We start from the raw sequence: 16,600 nt of genomic DNA on the forward strand, positions 1-16,600 counted from the left end.
GTTTTTATCATTCTTTTCTTTTCTTTCCCAAAACAACTTTTTTGTTTCAGTAATAAAAGATAACTTCTGCTTTCTGGTCTTCAGTCTTATGTTGGCTTTCAAGTGTTGTTTACATGTGTTGTTACATTGAACCTCTGAAGCTGAGGTTCACTAGTGCTTTCCTACACAGCTGGGCAGGATTCCCTCCTTCCCTATGAGGTTAAGTGGAGCTCAATATACTCACTTATGTCACTTAAATCTGAAGTCAAGATGATCAAAAACACAAATGATTTTATTGGCACAAAAAGTCTTGCTGAGTAAATCAGAGCTTGACTGAAGAGTCCTGGCACCGTGCCATGTCTGTAGTGCAGTGTTTCTTTAAACACTGAGAACAAAGCTTCAGATATTCACAATCAGTGGTACAGACTTGTGCTCATATCAGTAGCTACGTATCATCATCTGACTCTTGATAAATGATCAGTTCATAGTCTCAACACTGGAGAACATTTATTTTTGTAACCAGACATTTGGTATTGTAATCCTTATTGTCTAATTTGAGACATATACAGAACAAAATATGTACTTCCTGATGCATGGATGTTTTATTCATCGCAAGTTTCACTGTTGGTGTGAATAGATGGTTCTGGATCTGCTTCACCATCAGTCAGCTGTGTTGTTCTGGTTGCATCGCTCTATAGACTAAAAGCCTTTACTTCTGTCAGGCAGAGGCTTTTAGTCTGTACTTACTAAATACAGATTTAGTCTGTATTGCAGACTAAATCAGTGATACAGGTTTAGTCTAGAAAGTTGTGATCATATCAGTAGAGATGTAAAACTCAGAGACTCACAGGTAGTTTTTGATCTTTATTTGGGATTTCTTGATGTTAACAAAGACACGAGTTCAAAGGTTTGTACAAGCGGTGACAGAGGAGATGGAGTTACTTTGGTCATCTCTAACAGGTAAATGAATATGAATATTTATGTTTCAGTCAAAAGCTTCACAAAGAGTTTCTACCGGAGACGTTAGCCGTTAGCCTAACAACACGAAGAAGCAACTTCAGTTCTCAGGCCCAACACTGGAGTACACAACTTCACTGGTGGCCTCCCTCTCCCCTCTCGATCTGCTGATTTTACTACTTGTTAAGGCAGCATGATGGAGATTATGTGCATCGTTGGAACCCTGGATAAAACAAGCAATAGAGTTAAGTCTTGAACAATGTAACTTTTATGCCAAATACAACACTGTATTGCCTTGTGGTATTGTTGTATATGTGACTGCATAAATATGGCATCATTTATATTTTCAACCTGCTTTATGTTGGACCAACACATGCAGGCCTAAATATACCGATCTGATATTTTGCAAATCATCAGCACATTCATCTTTGACCAAACCAACTTTTTAATTTCAACAAGATATGATAAGTTTTTAATGAAAATACTCTTGGTTTTTATATCTGAGTTGCACTGTCTTCTAATAAACAAGACAGCACCTCCAACAAAGGTGCTGAAGACCCCACCTTTGTTGGAGTCTTCAGCATAACCATACCTCATCTGAAACAGTCTACTGCACCATAAGGCCTTGCTGAGACGCTACTCCGTCAGACTGTATTAAGTTCAAACTTTTCTTTGAATGACCTGATGTTGAATTTATTTTTTTGTTCTCTTCCTGCAGCCTTCTCATATTATGAACACACTGTAAAACATGTCAGTGAGAAATGATAAGAAAAAAAAAGTCATGCTCACATCTGCATTTGTAGCCAGAATTACCACCACGATGATGTTGAATGCTAAAGCTCCACTCAAGACGTAGAGCAGGACGGGGGAGTCAGACTTTTCTGAAGAGAGACAATAATTACAAGGTGTTACAAACATCAGCAGACATTCTCACCACTTTTTGAAATGTAAGAAGGTCTTTGCAAAAAGATTTGTTACTCTCATAGTCCAGATTCATCCCCTTTCCAAACAGGACGTGTCCACATGAGGCAACAGCACAGTGGTAGGTCCCGGCATTGAAGGCGTTCAGACTCTCTATGGTGAGGCTGTACACACAGCTGTGTGCCTGTGTGGTTGGCTTCTTACACTGGTCATCACTGGCTCCATTGGTGTAAATGATCTCTGGAAGGTGTTCTTCAGAGTTCCTGAACCAGAAAACTCTGTGTTCCCCATCACAGGTCCCACTTTGTACTGTACACTTCAGAGTCACAGAACCTCCTGGCTGGATGATCTCAGATCTGGACTGATCGACCAAGGTCCAAATGTTCAGATTTGATTCTTTTACATGGACTGTAATGCCCTCTAGAAATTTATACAGATATGTATCAATTGCTGCACAGTAGTAAGTAGCAGAGTCTGACATTTGCACATTGGAGATCCTCAAGTGGTTTTTATTTTTGCCTGTTTCCAGCTCAAATCGTGGATCATTGCGAAATTCACCTATAAGTGAACCATTTCTCTTATGTCTATAAAACTCTGACATCTGCTGTGGTTTCTGTACCAGAGTTTGTTTATACCAGTAGAAAACCACTCCATCAGTTTCTTTATGGAAACACTTTAAAGTCATGCTGAAGCCGATGTTGACCGATTCAAAATTCAAAGACGGAGACGGTGTCTGAGCTTCCGAATGAGCTGAAAATGGAGAAGAAACACACAAATAACTTTCTACTGAGGCTCGAACATGTTGAAGACAACAGTATGCATTGAGAAGCCAATAAAAAAAAACAACCACTAAAAGTCACAACTTACCCAAAGTATCCAGGATCAGACATGTCACATAGCCAATAAACATTAGAGGAGTCATTTTCTTTAAATGGTTTTGCTTCACTGATAGAATCTCTTACTGTGCTCTACTTTCTAGAGACAAGACTGGTTGTGACAAGCCAATCAGAATGGACTCAAGCCTCACATGATCACTGTCTGCTTTCAGTGTTAATGGTTAAAGGAAATGGACAGGGGGAAAGTTATTTCACTTTTTGGAGGGGAAATTTGACATTCCATGTTCTCAGAAGCTATTTAAGACTCACAACATTTTCATATATATGGGATAAAGGTAAGTGATAGTCGAATTCCCTATATTGTAAATTAGGGGCATCAAAGGGGCCAAAATAAACAAAAAAAGTTGCTAGTGAAAGGCTGGACTTGTTCAATGTCTGTTGAAAACTTAATGAAATTACCTTTGAAAGAGTCTGGCACTAATAAAGCCTATATTATTCCTACAACAGACAACAATAATAAAACAACTTAAAACAATTTTTTAGTTCCCTTCATTTTATTTTGCTCTATTTTCAGGGTTTGTTGAGTAATTTTACGTAAAAACATTCTACGAGCAAACAAGCGCCACCAATAAAAAGAATCCTGAAGTTAAACTGCCACATACTTGGTGTCTCATCTTGGATATGACTTTATCAGCGTTTTGTGATGAGGTTCTCAGTATAGGACCTTCAGGTGGAGTGAAGGTGTTCATCAGTGAAACGACTCCAGTGGGACTTTCTGTTAACCTTCATGATAGAGAGCAATCGCTCTCACAAGCACATATTTCCAAACAAAAGGAGCATCAGAGCAGCTTGGATATTCAGATGGGGCATCATATCATGGATGAAACATGGAAACTATGCAACACCCACAAACTCATATTTTGCGTTCAGTGTGCCCCTACATCGGCGGTCAGTCAAGTCATTGCAAAGATTTCATGTTGTATACTCCATGTCCACTGCAAATGGATTATCGAGCAGTTCAAGCCTGCTGTTTTGGGCTTTCAAATTGGTCAAATTGCCGTGTGAAGACAGCGCCAAGTGTGCCGAGTCTGGCATCAGGCAGGCTTTGTGGTGAACAGATGGAAGGTTTTATTTAGACCAGGGGTGGGCAATCCTGGTCCTCAAGCGCCGGTGTCCTGCAACTCTTAGATGTCTCCCTGGTCCAACACACTTGAATCCAACAGCTGAATCACCTCCTAAGTGCAGTCAGGTTCTCCAGAGTCCTGCTAACGACTTCATTATTTGACTCAGGTGTGTTGAAGTAGAGACGCATCTAAAAGTTGCAGGAGACCGGCCCTCCAGGCCTGGAGTTGCCCACCCCTGATTTAGACCCTTGTCTTTGGGTAGTTTGAAAGGTGAAAAACTATATAAGCATAAGAAAGTATTAACTTTGAGGTGACTGAAACGAAATGGCATGAAAATTTCACCAACAAGAAATTCTTGTCATAAAATTTCACCCTCAATGGGTCCAGTATCCATCAACATCTGACTCCTGATGAATTATCAGTTCCATGTCTCAACACTGGAGAACATCTATTGGCATCTGGTATTGTAATCCTTATTGTTTAATTTGAGAAATGTACAGAACAAAATATGTACTTCGAGATGCATGGATATTTTATTCATCTTACGTTTTGCTGTTGGTGTGAATAGATGGTTCTGGATCTGCTTCACCATCAGTCAACTGTGTTGTTCTGGTTGCATTGCTCTGTAGCGTGTGCAGACTAAAAGCCTTTACTTCTGTCAGGCAGAGGCTTTTAGTCTGTATTTAGTCTGTATTTAAAGACTAAATACAATCTGTATAACAGACTAAATCAGTGATACAGGCTTAGTCTAGAAAGTTGTGATCATATCAGCAGAGACGTAAAACTTAAAGACTCGCAGATAGTTTTTGATCTTTATTTGGAATTTATTGATATTAATAAAGACACAAGTTCAAAGGTTTGTACAAACATAATGACAGAGGAGATGGAGTTACTTTGGCCATATCTAACAGGTGAAGCTTAATTACAGCTAAATGAAAAGAAATATTTATGTTTTGGTCAAAAGCAGAGAGCTTCTACCGGAGACGTTAGTCTAACAACACAATGAAGCAACTTCAGTTCTGAGGTCCAACGGTGGAGTACACAACTTCATCGTTGGCGTCCCTCGTCCCTCTTGATCTGCTGAGTTTACTACTTCTTAAAGCAGCATAATGGAGATTTTCTGCGTCCCCATAATCCTGGATAAACAACAGAGTTAAGTCTTGAACAGCATAGATTTTATGCCAAATATTGTCTTGTACTATTGCTATATATGTGACTGCATAAATATGCCATAATTTATATATACTCTTTTCAACACATACAGGCCTAAATCTGACAATCAAACATGTCTGAGGACACTTTGTAATTCAGCAGCATGTCTATCATTTACCAGACCAAATTCTCAGTTTCAAAAAGATATATAAGATCTTTTCAACAAAAATACTCTCAGTTTTTATATCTGAGTTGCAATGTCTTCTAATAAATAAAGATGGGGTTTAAATACCACAACTACTGTTGGAGTCGTCACCTTTTCCCTGTAAGTTTTGAAATAAAATTATAATTTCCCTAAAAAAAAAGACATTAATAGCCTAGCCATATCTCATCTGAAACAGTCAACTACACCATAAATCCCAAGTTCAAACTTTTCTTTGAATGACCTGATTAATTTTTAAAGAACTGATTAAAATATTAAAAGGCTTACTATTTTATATTGTTTTAACTCTATTTCAGTGGGTGTCTTGAACTGCGGAATCAAAGATGTGTTGTATTGAGAATAAATAATTCTGTGTTTTCCTTCTATCTCCATTAGCTAGTTGCTCAGCTATAGCTAAACTGAAGCTAAAAGGAAATAACATCTTAGGAAATGCCCTCAGAGCTAAGTTACAGGATATGACAAACTAGGTAACGCCCTCTTTGGGGCGTAGCTTAGACAGAGGCTAACAATGGGAGTGGGAAACTGGGTGTCATTTTGTCTGTTAGCTCTTAAAGGTAGCCGGTCTTAATGGACCAGCTGTATTTTGGTATTAATAAATAGAATTCATGAATTAAACTCACTGACTCTTCTGTAACCTCACGGTTAATTCTCCACAGTTGCAAGTAACTTAGGCCTCAGCTGTGGGCGATTTCCTCTAGGGGATTTCCCAAGGGCTCAGCATTATTGAGTCATGATTCTCTTGTATGCTTCCCAAATACATTTATGGTTTAAAGTAAAGAAAAGAGGTATTTATTTAGCATCCTCCAGCTGTTATAATTTCTGTCAGATTCTGCTGATCAGCCTGTGTCTCACAGTTGATGGATGATGGGTGATGATGTTTCTCTGTTCTGTGTCGGCTACAGAAGGAGCAACTGCCTGCTTTGTACTTTTAGTTATGACTCTTTTAGGGGCCATAAGCTGACACGTGTTAGTCTGTTAGTAAAAAAATAATTTGGTTCCTCAGTATTTGAAACATCACCGGAGTCTTCCTCTCACCAGATCTTCATCTCTCTCCATGTACCTTGAAAGTATGTGAAATTGTGCCAGAAGCTTTTGGTAATCTTTTAAGGCACAATGTCACATTTATGTATTATAAATTCTATTTGGTTTTATGAAATATACCATTTTTTTATTGGTATATTAAAAGAAATACCAATAAAACACGCTGCAAACATACTACTGTTTGAAGCATGTCACAAGCTTCCAAATTAACAAAAAAAAACATTATAATTCTATAAGTCATTAAAAATATAAAGTGTTACCAAAAAGGTATAATTATCATTATTTTATTGTCACATATTTTGGTTTATCTTACTTTACATCAACCTCTATGATATGTAATTTAATTCAATTTCAAACCTGTTTCACTTAAAATTTTTTTGGTTATAACTATAAAAACAAAAGCGTACCAGTTTTATAAGTACCTCTTCTTTAGTTTTTCCATCATGACGTATTTTACGACCTACTATAAAATAGCATTTTGAACCTACAATTTAATGACAGATCATATAAAAATGTAACCTGGTGAATTACAGCTCTAGACAACACCGTGTGACACTTAGAACATTAATATTGCTTTGATTTACTCCTTCTGCAGCCTTCTGGTATTCTGAACACACTGTAAAACATTTCACTGAGAAATAAAAAGGAAATAACAATGCTCACATCTGCATGTAGAGTTGAGGCTGCTGAGGATCTCTCTGGAGAGTCTGTGGCACAAATAAAAGCAAAAACAACAAGGGTTGATATATTATCCACGGTATATTTGAGGATTTTTTAAATGTAGTTTTATCCTCTGACAACCAAATGGTCGACAACCATTTGGTAATAAAATGTCATTTACTAAAAACAGTTAGTCCAGTTTTTAGTTCCATTTATTAAAAACTGGACTTGTTACTTGGATGTATCTATCAAGTTAAAAAAAAACATCAGAAACCAAACCATAATTAAAGTTAAAAGAAAAAACATCAATAGATTAAAAAAGAAAAAAAAGAAGAAGGAACACAATAATCTTTTACTGTTTGACAAATAATTTCTAAATTAGTCAAGCTTTACCTTTGCAGGTCTTGGTCTTGTGCAGTTTTTGAGCCAGAATTATCACCATGATGGTGCTGCATACTAAAGCTCCACTCAAGGCAAAGAGCAGGACGGGGGGGTCAGACTTTTCTGAAGAGAGACAGTGAGACATTACAAACATCAGAGGACATTTTCACCACTTCTTGTGAAATGTAAGACAGTCCTTGCAAAAAGATTTGTTACTCTCATAGTCCAGATTCATCCCCTTTCCAAACAGAATGTGTCCACATGAGGCAACAGCACAGTGGTAGGTCCCGGCACTGGAGGCGTTCAGACTCTCTATGGTGAGGCTGTACACACAGCTGTGTGCCTGTGTGGTTGGCTTCTTACACTGGTCATCACTGGCTCCATTGGTGTAAATGATCTCTGGAAGGTGTTCTTCAGAGTTCCTGAACCAGAAAACTCTGTGTTCCCCATCACAGGTCCCACTTTGTACTGTACACTTCAGAGTCACAGAACCTCCTGGCTGGATGATCTCAGATCTGGACTGATCGACCAAGGTCCAAATGTTCAGATTTGATTCTTTTACATGGACTGTAATGCCCTCTAGAAATCTATACAGATATGTATCAATTGCTGCACAGTAGTAAGTAGCAGAGTCTGACATTTGCACATTGGAGATCCTCAAGTGGTTTTTATTTTTGCCTGTTTCCAGCTCAAATCGTGGATCATTGCGAAATTCACCTATAAGTGAACCATTTCTCATATGTCTATAAAACTCTGACATCCTCTGTGGTTTCTGTACCAGAGTTTGTTTATACCAGTAGAAAACCACTCCATCAGTTTCTTTATGGAAACACTTTAAAGTCATGCTGAAGCCGATGTTGACCGATTCAAAATTCAAAGACGGAGACGGTGTCTGAGCTTCCGAATGAGCTGAAAATGGAGAAGAAACACACAAATAACTTTCTACTGAGGCTGGAACATGTTGAAGACAACAGTATGCATTGAGAAGCCAATAAAAAAATAAAACGCTAAAAGTCACAACTTACCCAAAGTATCCAGGATCAGACATGTCACATAGCCAATAAACATTAGAGGAGTCATTTTCTTTAAATGGTTTTGCTTCACTGATAGAATCTCTTAATGTGCTCTACTTTCTAGAGACAAGACTGGTTGTGACAAGCCAATCAGAATGGACTCAAGCCTCACATGATCACTGTCTGCTTTGAGTATTCATGGTTGAGACTTGGTCATCTCGATTTACAGAAGGTAAATGTTACATTCCATGTCCTTGGAAGTTATAAAAGACTCAGTAAATATATCGGGGATACGGTTACTTAATTATTTGTCACGGTAGTTAAATGTCTTACATTGTAAATCAGGTTGTCAAACTCCAACACACAGAGGGCCAAATTTAAACAAAAAGGTACTAGTTGAGGACTGGACTGGTTCAATGTTTATTGAAGACTTACTGTGCATGCTGAACCTGGAACTAAATAAGTCTATGTTATGTAAAGCCATTTGTTTACTTGAGTAATTTTGAGTGAAAACATTTAAAATTACTCTACAGGCAAACAAGCAAAACATAATTCTTTATTCAAAGGAAAATCAAATGTCCTTTAATAGCAAGCAGAAAAAATCTAAAAGTCAAACTACCAGATAATTGGTGTCTCATGGAAACAACTTGATCAATGTTTTGGGATTATGCTCTGAGTTGAGTAAATCTTCAGGTTGAGTGAAGGTGTTCATCGGTGAGACGACTCCTTTGGAATGTTCTGTTACAGAGAGAATGATTGCTCACACGTCTATGTGTGACTAAACATAGGGAACGTTTGAGCAGGTTGGCACGGATGGGGCATTGTGTCGGGATGTAACGTAGAAACTCTGCAGCACCCACAGACTCAGGTTTTCCTTTCAGTATGTGAAGCGAGTGAAGTCAGCGCAAAGTATGTCGAGCTTTTCACCAAACTGTGTACTTGTGAAGACGCCAGTACAGACCTGCTTCTTCTTAGTTTGGCAGCACAAGAAATGACTCGCAATTTCTCGCAGCATCTTTATCTCCCACAGGAGCAACTTGGTTTTAAAAACTCTCACTTTAGCCAAAAACATCAGTGTTGACATGGGCACACAGTGGTTCTTGGTGGACGATCCAATAGTAAGCTGTTAGCACACCCATGAAGTTTTCCTTCTGCATCTTCTCCAGGGTCCTTCCCCACAATCCACCCATATAACCTTTGGTGAAATTTTGGATGTCCTCTTTTACTAAGTCTCTTCCGAGGTGGCAGAGTTTGGCAGATGAAATCAAAGTATTTAAAAAAACAGTCCCCAGGAGTACTAAGAGTGGATCTGACTTATCCGAGGTTTCTAGTGGCTCTGTGCATTGTGGGTCTGTCATGGTTGAAATGACCCTGCATTGTAACACATCTCAAATTGGAATCAAGACTTATTGGACCAGGACCTTGTTCTCCACTTTATTTTCAAATTTTGATAAACAGTTTCTGGTGTTAAGCTAACAATGGTGGCACCAAGTATGGTCATCTGCTGCTGTAACCTACCTGCTTCAGTGAGATGGTGTTTCGTCTACCATGATTCCAAATTTACACGAAAAGAAGAAAGAACCAGTCATTTGTGAAGGTACTTTAAAACACCCTCTCTGGCATCAGTGACTTCAAGTAATCTCTACCTTCTAGAGGTTAGCATTTTGTCCCATTTTTCCAGGTTTTCTGTTTTTCAGACTGGTAGGTGTTCACAGTCCTTCCAATGAATAACCACTCTCACTGTAGAACCATTAAATTACCTTCCAATCCTTGGTTGATTGATAGACAATTAATCATTGCTGGTATCTTTTTCTACTGGACATAGTAGCACTTGGCTCATATTTTCTTAAGTTTGACCCTCTGCACAGTCCCACTGGTATCCAGATTTTTCATGTCCTCAAATGGGATTACGTTTTTATCTTTTTACCTGGTGGAAAGTAGCTAAATGGTTATATAGAAAGCACAATTTATCAATCACAGTAGGACATTTTGATCATACTTTACTGGTAACTGCGCTGAAGTTATCTCATTTCTAATATCTGATTGACCACTTAATGCACTAAAAGGCAATTTTGAAGCATGTTAGAGAGCATCATCTACGATACTTCAAAATCTGAGCTGGAATATTCTATAATTATTACAGGTTCTTTGACAATGTCTTTAGTTGGTGAAACCTTTGTGCAAATAACAATATGGGATTATCCTCTTAAGAATTATTATTATCATTATTATTTTAATTGGGAGACAGAAAGAGAGCTTAACAACCAAAACTGATGTAAAGTCATACATGCCGCTACATCTTCGTCAAGTTCAAAATGTCCTACAGTCGCTCAACTTTTGTTGTTCCTGTTGTTTACAGCAAGTCCAGATTACACAGATATGGTTGACGCTGGAAGCTCAAGGCCATGCAATCTCTTCCGCTTTGGCAAGAACAACTATTTCCACTGGTGGAAACTTTTGCTGACTAGGTCAAACCACCGTCACCACACGAGGGGACAGTAGACGGTAAGAGACAGTTGTGCACCAAAAGATCCAACCGATGCTCACAAACATATTTATAGAATGCAGGGGAATTTTTTTTCAAGGTGACTGCAGTGTCTATATCTGTGTTCAGTATTAATCTACATGCATGGGAATTCTGCTGATGGTTAGTTGGTGTAGAGTCAACCTGGACAAATGAATCTTGAGTGATAATGAACAAAGACTGAATCATATAGCCAAGAGGACCAGTACCTTATGTGTAACTTACTGACATCAATGGTCGTATTGGTGAGATTGTTCTGACTGGAACTTATTACATACTTCTAACACAAGTTTAGTGCTAAAGAAGCTTTTTGTATAATGTGAAATATCTTCAAGAGGAGAGGGTCCACTTGGCATTTATGATTAGAACTAGTGGCCATGTTTTGCTTTCAGAAACCAGCTTGTAGCTCTTACAGATGTTTTCAAAGTACAGAAAAAATGTCATTTGCTGTACCTTACCACAGGTGGAGTATCTGTTTTTTGGATTCTTGTGATAGAAGATTATTCTGGAAGGATGTCACAAACCTTTTTCATTGAAAAAGTTTGATACCAGCAAATAAGGCTGTTTTATATGGAGTGGAGAAACATGAGTCACATTTTTCTGTGTCACTATAGTCACGTTATGCCGTAGTGATACAGAACTTTTATGTTAAGTTTTTATTCTTATTGTTTATAATAGATTTTTAGCTACATATCATATTCACACCTCCAAATACCTGCAACAAAAACCTAATCGCCATATTTTTTTTTGATCTTTATTTAATAACTTGCTGCAGTATGTAACTTAAATAAAAAATATATTTTTCTACACATTTGTTGAAACTGTCATCTCCCTACAGGTTGGTATGAAACATATAAGCTGTGAAAAAAAAAGAATCAACCTCCTCTGCCTTCTTTCAGTGCTATTTAGAAACAACCAATCAGACACAAGAGGCGGGTCAAAGCTCTGTCAATCACCATCAGTCTGGCACTGCTCATTCCTCTGCTTATCTCCCCTACCCCACCCCTTGCTCTCTGCAGCGCTGCAGCTAACAGAGACTGTTGTTAATGCTAAAGCTAGTTAGCATGGCCACTGATGTGGTGGTTAATTTGGTTTCCTGTAACAGTAAGCTGTTCCTCCTCCATTAGCACATTAAGCAACAAGAGCAATGAGATTGATTGACAGCGCGAAGGCCCTCCTCCTAACTCTGATTGGTTGTTTTTACTGAATACTGGGGAGCGCTGCTCTTCTTCAGATGGCAATAGTAGCTCAGGGAGGAGGTGGAGGAGCTCGATTTTTTTCCCAGATTATCTGTCTCATAAGGTACTGTCACAATATGGGGCAGTTCTAACATATATTTAAAAAACATGTTGTTGTTTTTTATATAAATGTTAAATACTGTAACTTTAAGACCTCTAAGTCAAGTTTAAGTTCTAAAGTTATGTTCTATAATTTCCCTAGATATTGTATATGTTCATATCTTGCTCTCTATTGTTGTTTTATTGTGTTTCTGTATGTTCTATGTTTGAAATGGTTATTTGGAAAAAGAAAAGAGAAGACGAGGAGACATAGACCAGTCTTCATCTACTTCAAAATAAGAGCATCAACATAAATGGCTAATTACTTGAAGAAAACTTGACAACCAACATTTCAACACATACCAGCATTTAAAGCGTTGCGGGCCTCACTTGCCTTAGTTGCAGTCAATGTTCATGATTTAATAGTAAAGAGACTGAGTTTCAAGGGGGGAAAAATCAGTCTGAAAGAGACAAAGTGTCTCAAAAAACATGATGTTCCCAAGAGCTTAAATGTAAATATATATAACATAATAAAATATTTTTTATTGATTGACTGGGAAAAGTTGGGTTTATTGGAAGGTAGACACTGTCTGCAATGAAAATGAAAGCATGAATCTTCCTAAAGTCACTTCAGCATCACCAGTCAATCAAGCATAAATAGGTACCTAAAAGTGAATAACCACATTTCTTTTCTACTTAATCGGATGGTTTGGGTTGTTTTTCGTACAGAACACAATATGAAAATCTATGTTGATGAGATCAGACTAACAAAATAAAGAAAATAGCTCTCAATGTATAATAAAAGCAAAAACATTTTCAAGGATTACAAAAAGCAAATTTGGACACGACGTCTTTTGGGTGGTGGTTGGAATTTCCTTCACATAGTTTTAAAATCTCTTTAGCTGTTTAACAACACATGCAAACAAACAAACTCAGAGAGATGTTTGATACTCACAGATTTCATAAAGAAGAAGAAAAGCCGGAAAGCCGGATCGTCACTGAACCTCTTCTGTATTTGCCGTTCATATTCACAAACGCACAGAACTCTTTCCATGAGACAAAGGCTGCTTGTGATTGGCTAAGCTGGAAGGTTTGGTTAAAATGCGTCGCTTGACGCCTTTGACTGTCCAAATGATCTGATTATGTGACAGAGGGGGTTGCAGTGGGTTAGGTTCAGCCCTTTCAGTGGCATCATCTTTTTCTTTTTTCGCAATGAAGGACAGCAAGCACTATGATATGCACACATGAGAATAACTTGGTCTTAAAGTGGACAAGATATGTCAGCTTTGTTGCAAGTAAAATATCCAGAGAACTCAAAAAAATGAAACATGTTATGTGACATTTGTCTGAGTAATTTAAGATAATTTTGAGATTATTTTGTGTTTAGAAGCTGTAGTAAAGACAAAAATAAAGTTGTATGTAGCAAACAGACAGTACTGTAGTTGTAATATACTCTGGCTGGCCAAAAAAAAAAACTTACCACCAAACTAAAGGTAACACTTATATTGGATAAGCCTCTGCAATGTTACCAGATTTATTCATTTTTCACCAAGGTTTTGTACTGAGGATGAGAGAGTCCTATCAATGTGCAACGCCTTCTCCTTCCCATCCCAGAGATTCTCCGTGGAGTTAAGGTTTGGACTCTCTGGGGGCAGTGCAGGTGTGAAAATGATGTCCCATACTCCCTGAACAACTCGGTCACAATTTGAGTCTGATGAATCCTGGCTTTGTCATCTGGGAACATGATGAGATAACCTGGTCATTCATTATTTAAGTCATCAGCGGAAGCGATTATCCATCCATCCATCAATTTTCTTACACCCTTATCCCATTGGAGTTATGAGGTGTGTTGGTACCTATCTCCAGCAGTCAACGGGTGAGAGGCGGGGTCACCCTGGACAGGTCGGCAGTCCATCTTATGGGTGCACAGAGGTTCAGTTCCCTCTTCATTTTGCATGTGGAAATGCTTTTGTTGATATTTGATTTCACCAAATATCTAAGTGATCGCCAATCATGAACATTCAGGATTTTTTTTTCCATCCACGCTACTTCTTCAAAGTCAACGGTTCTCCACTTTCCATCCAGACATTAATAATCCGCTGGACAGTTCTTGATCCAGATTTAGTAGTTTATCTGGTTTGACCAGTGCCAGTGATTTGACCACTCTTAAACAGACACACATCCTTTCCAGGACAAGGTGATGTGTCTTTAGACATGTAGGTTGAAGAAATGAGAAGCTACGTATTGCATTAGTTTGGGTTCAATAACTTGTTGCCAACTGCATAAAGATCCTTGTGCCTGTTTGCTTAGTTCAATCCATATGATGAGTTTTATTGGCCTGGAAACGCAAAATACTGCACGTACGAAATCACATAGACATGTTTTAGCATGTGGTGATTGTTTCCATCGTCATCATCATCCAAATCAAGAGATTATAAAGATCAAAATATTCAATAATTTTTATTAGACTGAAAACAATCACCAAAAGTGGTTTGGTCTAAAACCAAAATGGAATCAGAGTCACAGTGCTTTGGATAAACGTGTATTCTTTAAATGTACTTTATAAATAAAATGGATAGATTGGATAAATAAAGTGCAACAGTTCTTGGTTTACAAAATAAAAGTCAGTTGGAAGTAACAGCAAGGCGTCGGTATGACATGGTGGCACAATCTGACAAGCTTTTTCTGCAAATTACCGTATCCGTTTTGTCTCATAAGATAATATAAGAGGAAACACAAACCGGTCAGCTAAAGCCTTGAACAGAATTATTTTGACAAAAGAAAATCATATTACTGCTTCGTGTCTCAAAGTTGACTGCTACACCACATTATGAGCTTTTCTACATCTACACTTCTTTACCACACATGAAATACGTAATTGGAAAATCCTGAAGCAAAGAACAACCTGGCCTCTGCTCTCTGCTTTCTGATTGGCTCTTTCAGCATGGGCGGTTCCAGACCTGCTACAACTAAGTATTGAAGAGATGATACTAAATCACGATACTCACTGACACAGAGACTGAAGCCAATTGATCCCATGGACCAATTTCATTTTTACACTTTTGCTTCGGCAAAGAATAAAAAATGAAGATGTTCAGTCGTATTGAAATGAGATCACAGTTTTCATCTGCTGGACTCTGAGGTTCACTTATTAATCGATGAAATATTTCCCTGTTCTTTGTTTTGTTTTGTTTCATTCTTTATTTCTGGTCCTCCATAAAGAAACACTGGCCTCGCTTCCCAACTGTGTTTTGGCAAATCATTTCACATGAAAAAGTGACTTTTCATAGATTGATAAAACTTGAACATTTTATGTAGCCTTATTATTATTTCTTGTGATGGCAGACCTCAGGAAAAACATGACTGTAAATAGTAAATTAATTTTTAAAATAGGCAGAACAAAATATTCTCACAAAATCTATAAAACGCTCTACAGCTCAAAAAGTATTCAACATATTGAGAAAAATAAGGCTTCAAAGCACCTTAAGATGCAACTCTGTGCTTACAGGCAGACAAATAAATAGATTTTGGCTACATGCGGTTATGGTGGTTTGAGAGACACAGAATCAGGTCTGCATTGGCCAGAAAAGTTCCTAGTTTGCTCTGGAAACTTACACAATTAAAATAAGAACTTTTTGGCTCCTTTTTGATGCATTTGCAAGTTTTTTTCTGTATATAGCTTTCTTTCTAAATGCATGAATAAAATTTAGTGTTAAAAGACTGGAATATAAAGGTTAAAATCCAAAACCGTTAAATTAAAAGCAGGCCTTCTCTAGCTAACCCTATCAGAGGAGCTGTTGTTTCTACATCAGAGCTATGACCACATACACATCCTGTCAGGGCGGAGGAGGGGTGGCGCTGACTGAACCGCTGGGGCAGAGGTCGACGTGATCGGCCGGAGCGGGAACTCGGCTGCAGCAACCTTTTTTTTTTTTTTTTGTTTCTTTGTTTTCTATATTAGTCAGCTGCAGAGAGTAAATTCTTCTCTGTCCTTTTTCTGAGGCAGCAAATCTGAAGGAAGCGTCTGAAATTTCAAAGTTTGATGCTGACTTGAGGCTCTAACAGTGCGCCTCGTGCCCCCCTTTCCAACCACAGCCTGACCCAGAACAAGGTTTCAGTGTGACGGGAGACATTCTGTAGAGGAGAGTTCAACTTCATCTGCAGCTCTCTGATGAGGTTGCAGCATCAGAGCATGTTAGTTAAAAAAAGACAAGGTGATAAAGTGAAAAACTAAAGTGTATTTATACGGCACGTGTCTTAGAAAAAAACTCAGACAGTGCTGTATAGGTTAAAATGTACTAAATCTGAACACAACAAATGCAGCAAATAAATTAAAAACGCCAAGATCCTTTATTCCAACACATTATAACCTTTTATAATGACTCTAATAAAATGTAGATAGTGAGAGTTGCTCCATCATAAAGTGTTTTAAGTTGCAATGAGGTTTGGTGCTGCCACTGCATTCATTTACCCAAAGATTCCACAAAAGAAAACAAAATTTTCTTTTTTGAA

General features: G+C 38.0%; 2 protein-coding genes across 3 annotated transcripts; both read right to left on the reverse strand.

Annotated features, from left to right (window-relative positions):
• Positions 1–861: 861 nt before the first annotated feature.
• Positions 862–2,601, reverse strand: LOC148153951 (uncharacterized). Its single transcript, XM_088015486.1, has 3 exons — positions 1,915–2,601; positions 1,726–1,817; positions 862–1,159 (listed from the first exon to the last, which is right to left on the reverse strand). Exons 1-3 carry the CDS (start codon positions 2,540–2,542, stop codon positions 1,037–1,039), a joined length of 843 nt encoding a protein of 280 aa, XP_087871612.1. The 5' UTR covers positions 2,543–2,601; the 3' UTR covers positions 862–1,036.
• A 2,016-nt stretch (positions 2,602–4,617) lies between these two features.
• On the reverse strand, positions 4,618–13,198 carry LOC106929666 (twitchin-like). 2 transcript variants are annotated; one of them, XM_088015992.1, is made up of 5 exons: positions 13,044–13,198; positions 7,491–8,183; positions 7,287–7,397; positions 6,897–6,940; positions 4,618–4,953 (listed from the first exon to the last, which is right to left on the reverse strand). In XM_088015992.1, the coding sequence occupies exons 2-5, from the start codon at positions 8,116–8,118 to the stop codon at positions 4,831–4,833; spliced, it is 906 nt and encodes a 301-aa protein (XP_087872118.1). In that variant the 5' UTR covers positions 8,119–8,183; positions 13,044–13,198; the 3' UTR covers positions 4,618–4,830. The 2 variants fall into 2 exon arrangements, with proteins under 2 accessions (XP_087872118.1, XP_087872119.1); XM_088015993.1 differs by lacking the exon at positions 13,044–13,198 and having other exon boundaries at positions 7,491–8,831.
• Positions 13,199–16,600: the final 3,402 nt, after the last annotated feature.

The sequence above is a fragment of the Poecilia mexicana genome, unplaced genomic scaffold (genome assembly GCF_051168715.1).
Source record: "Poecilia mexicana isolate PSO_F unplaced genomic scaffold, ASM5116871v1 scaffold_18, whole genome shotgun sequence".
Lineage (NCBI taxonomy): Eukaryota > Metazoa > Chordata > Actinopteri > Cyprinodontiformes > Poeciliidae > Poecilia > Poecilia mexicana.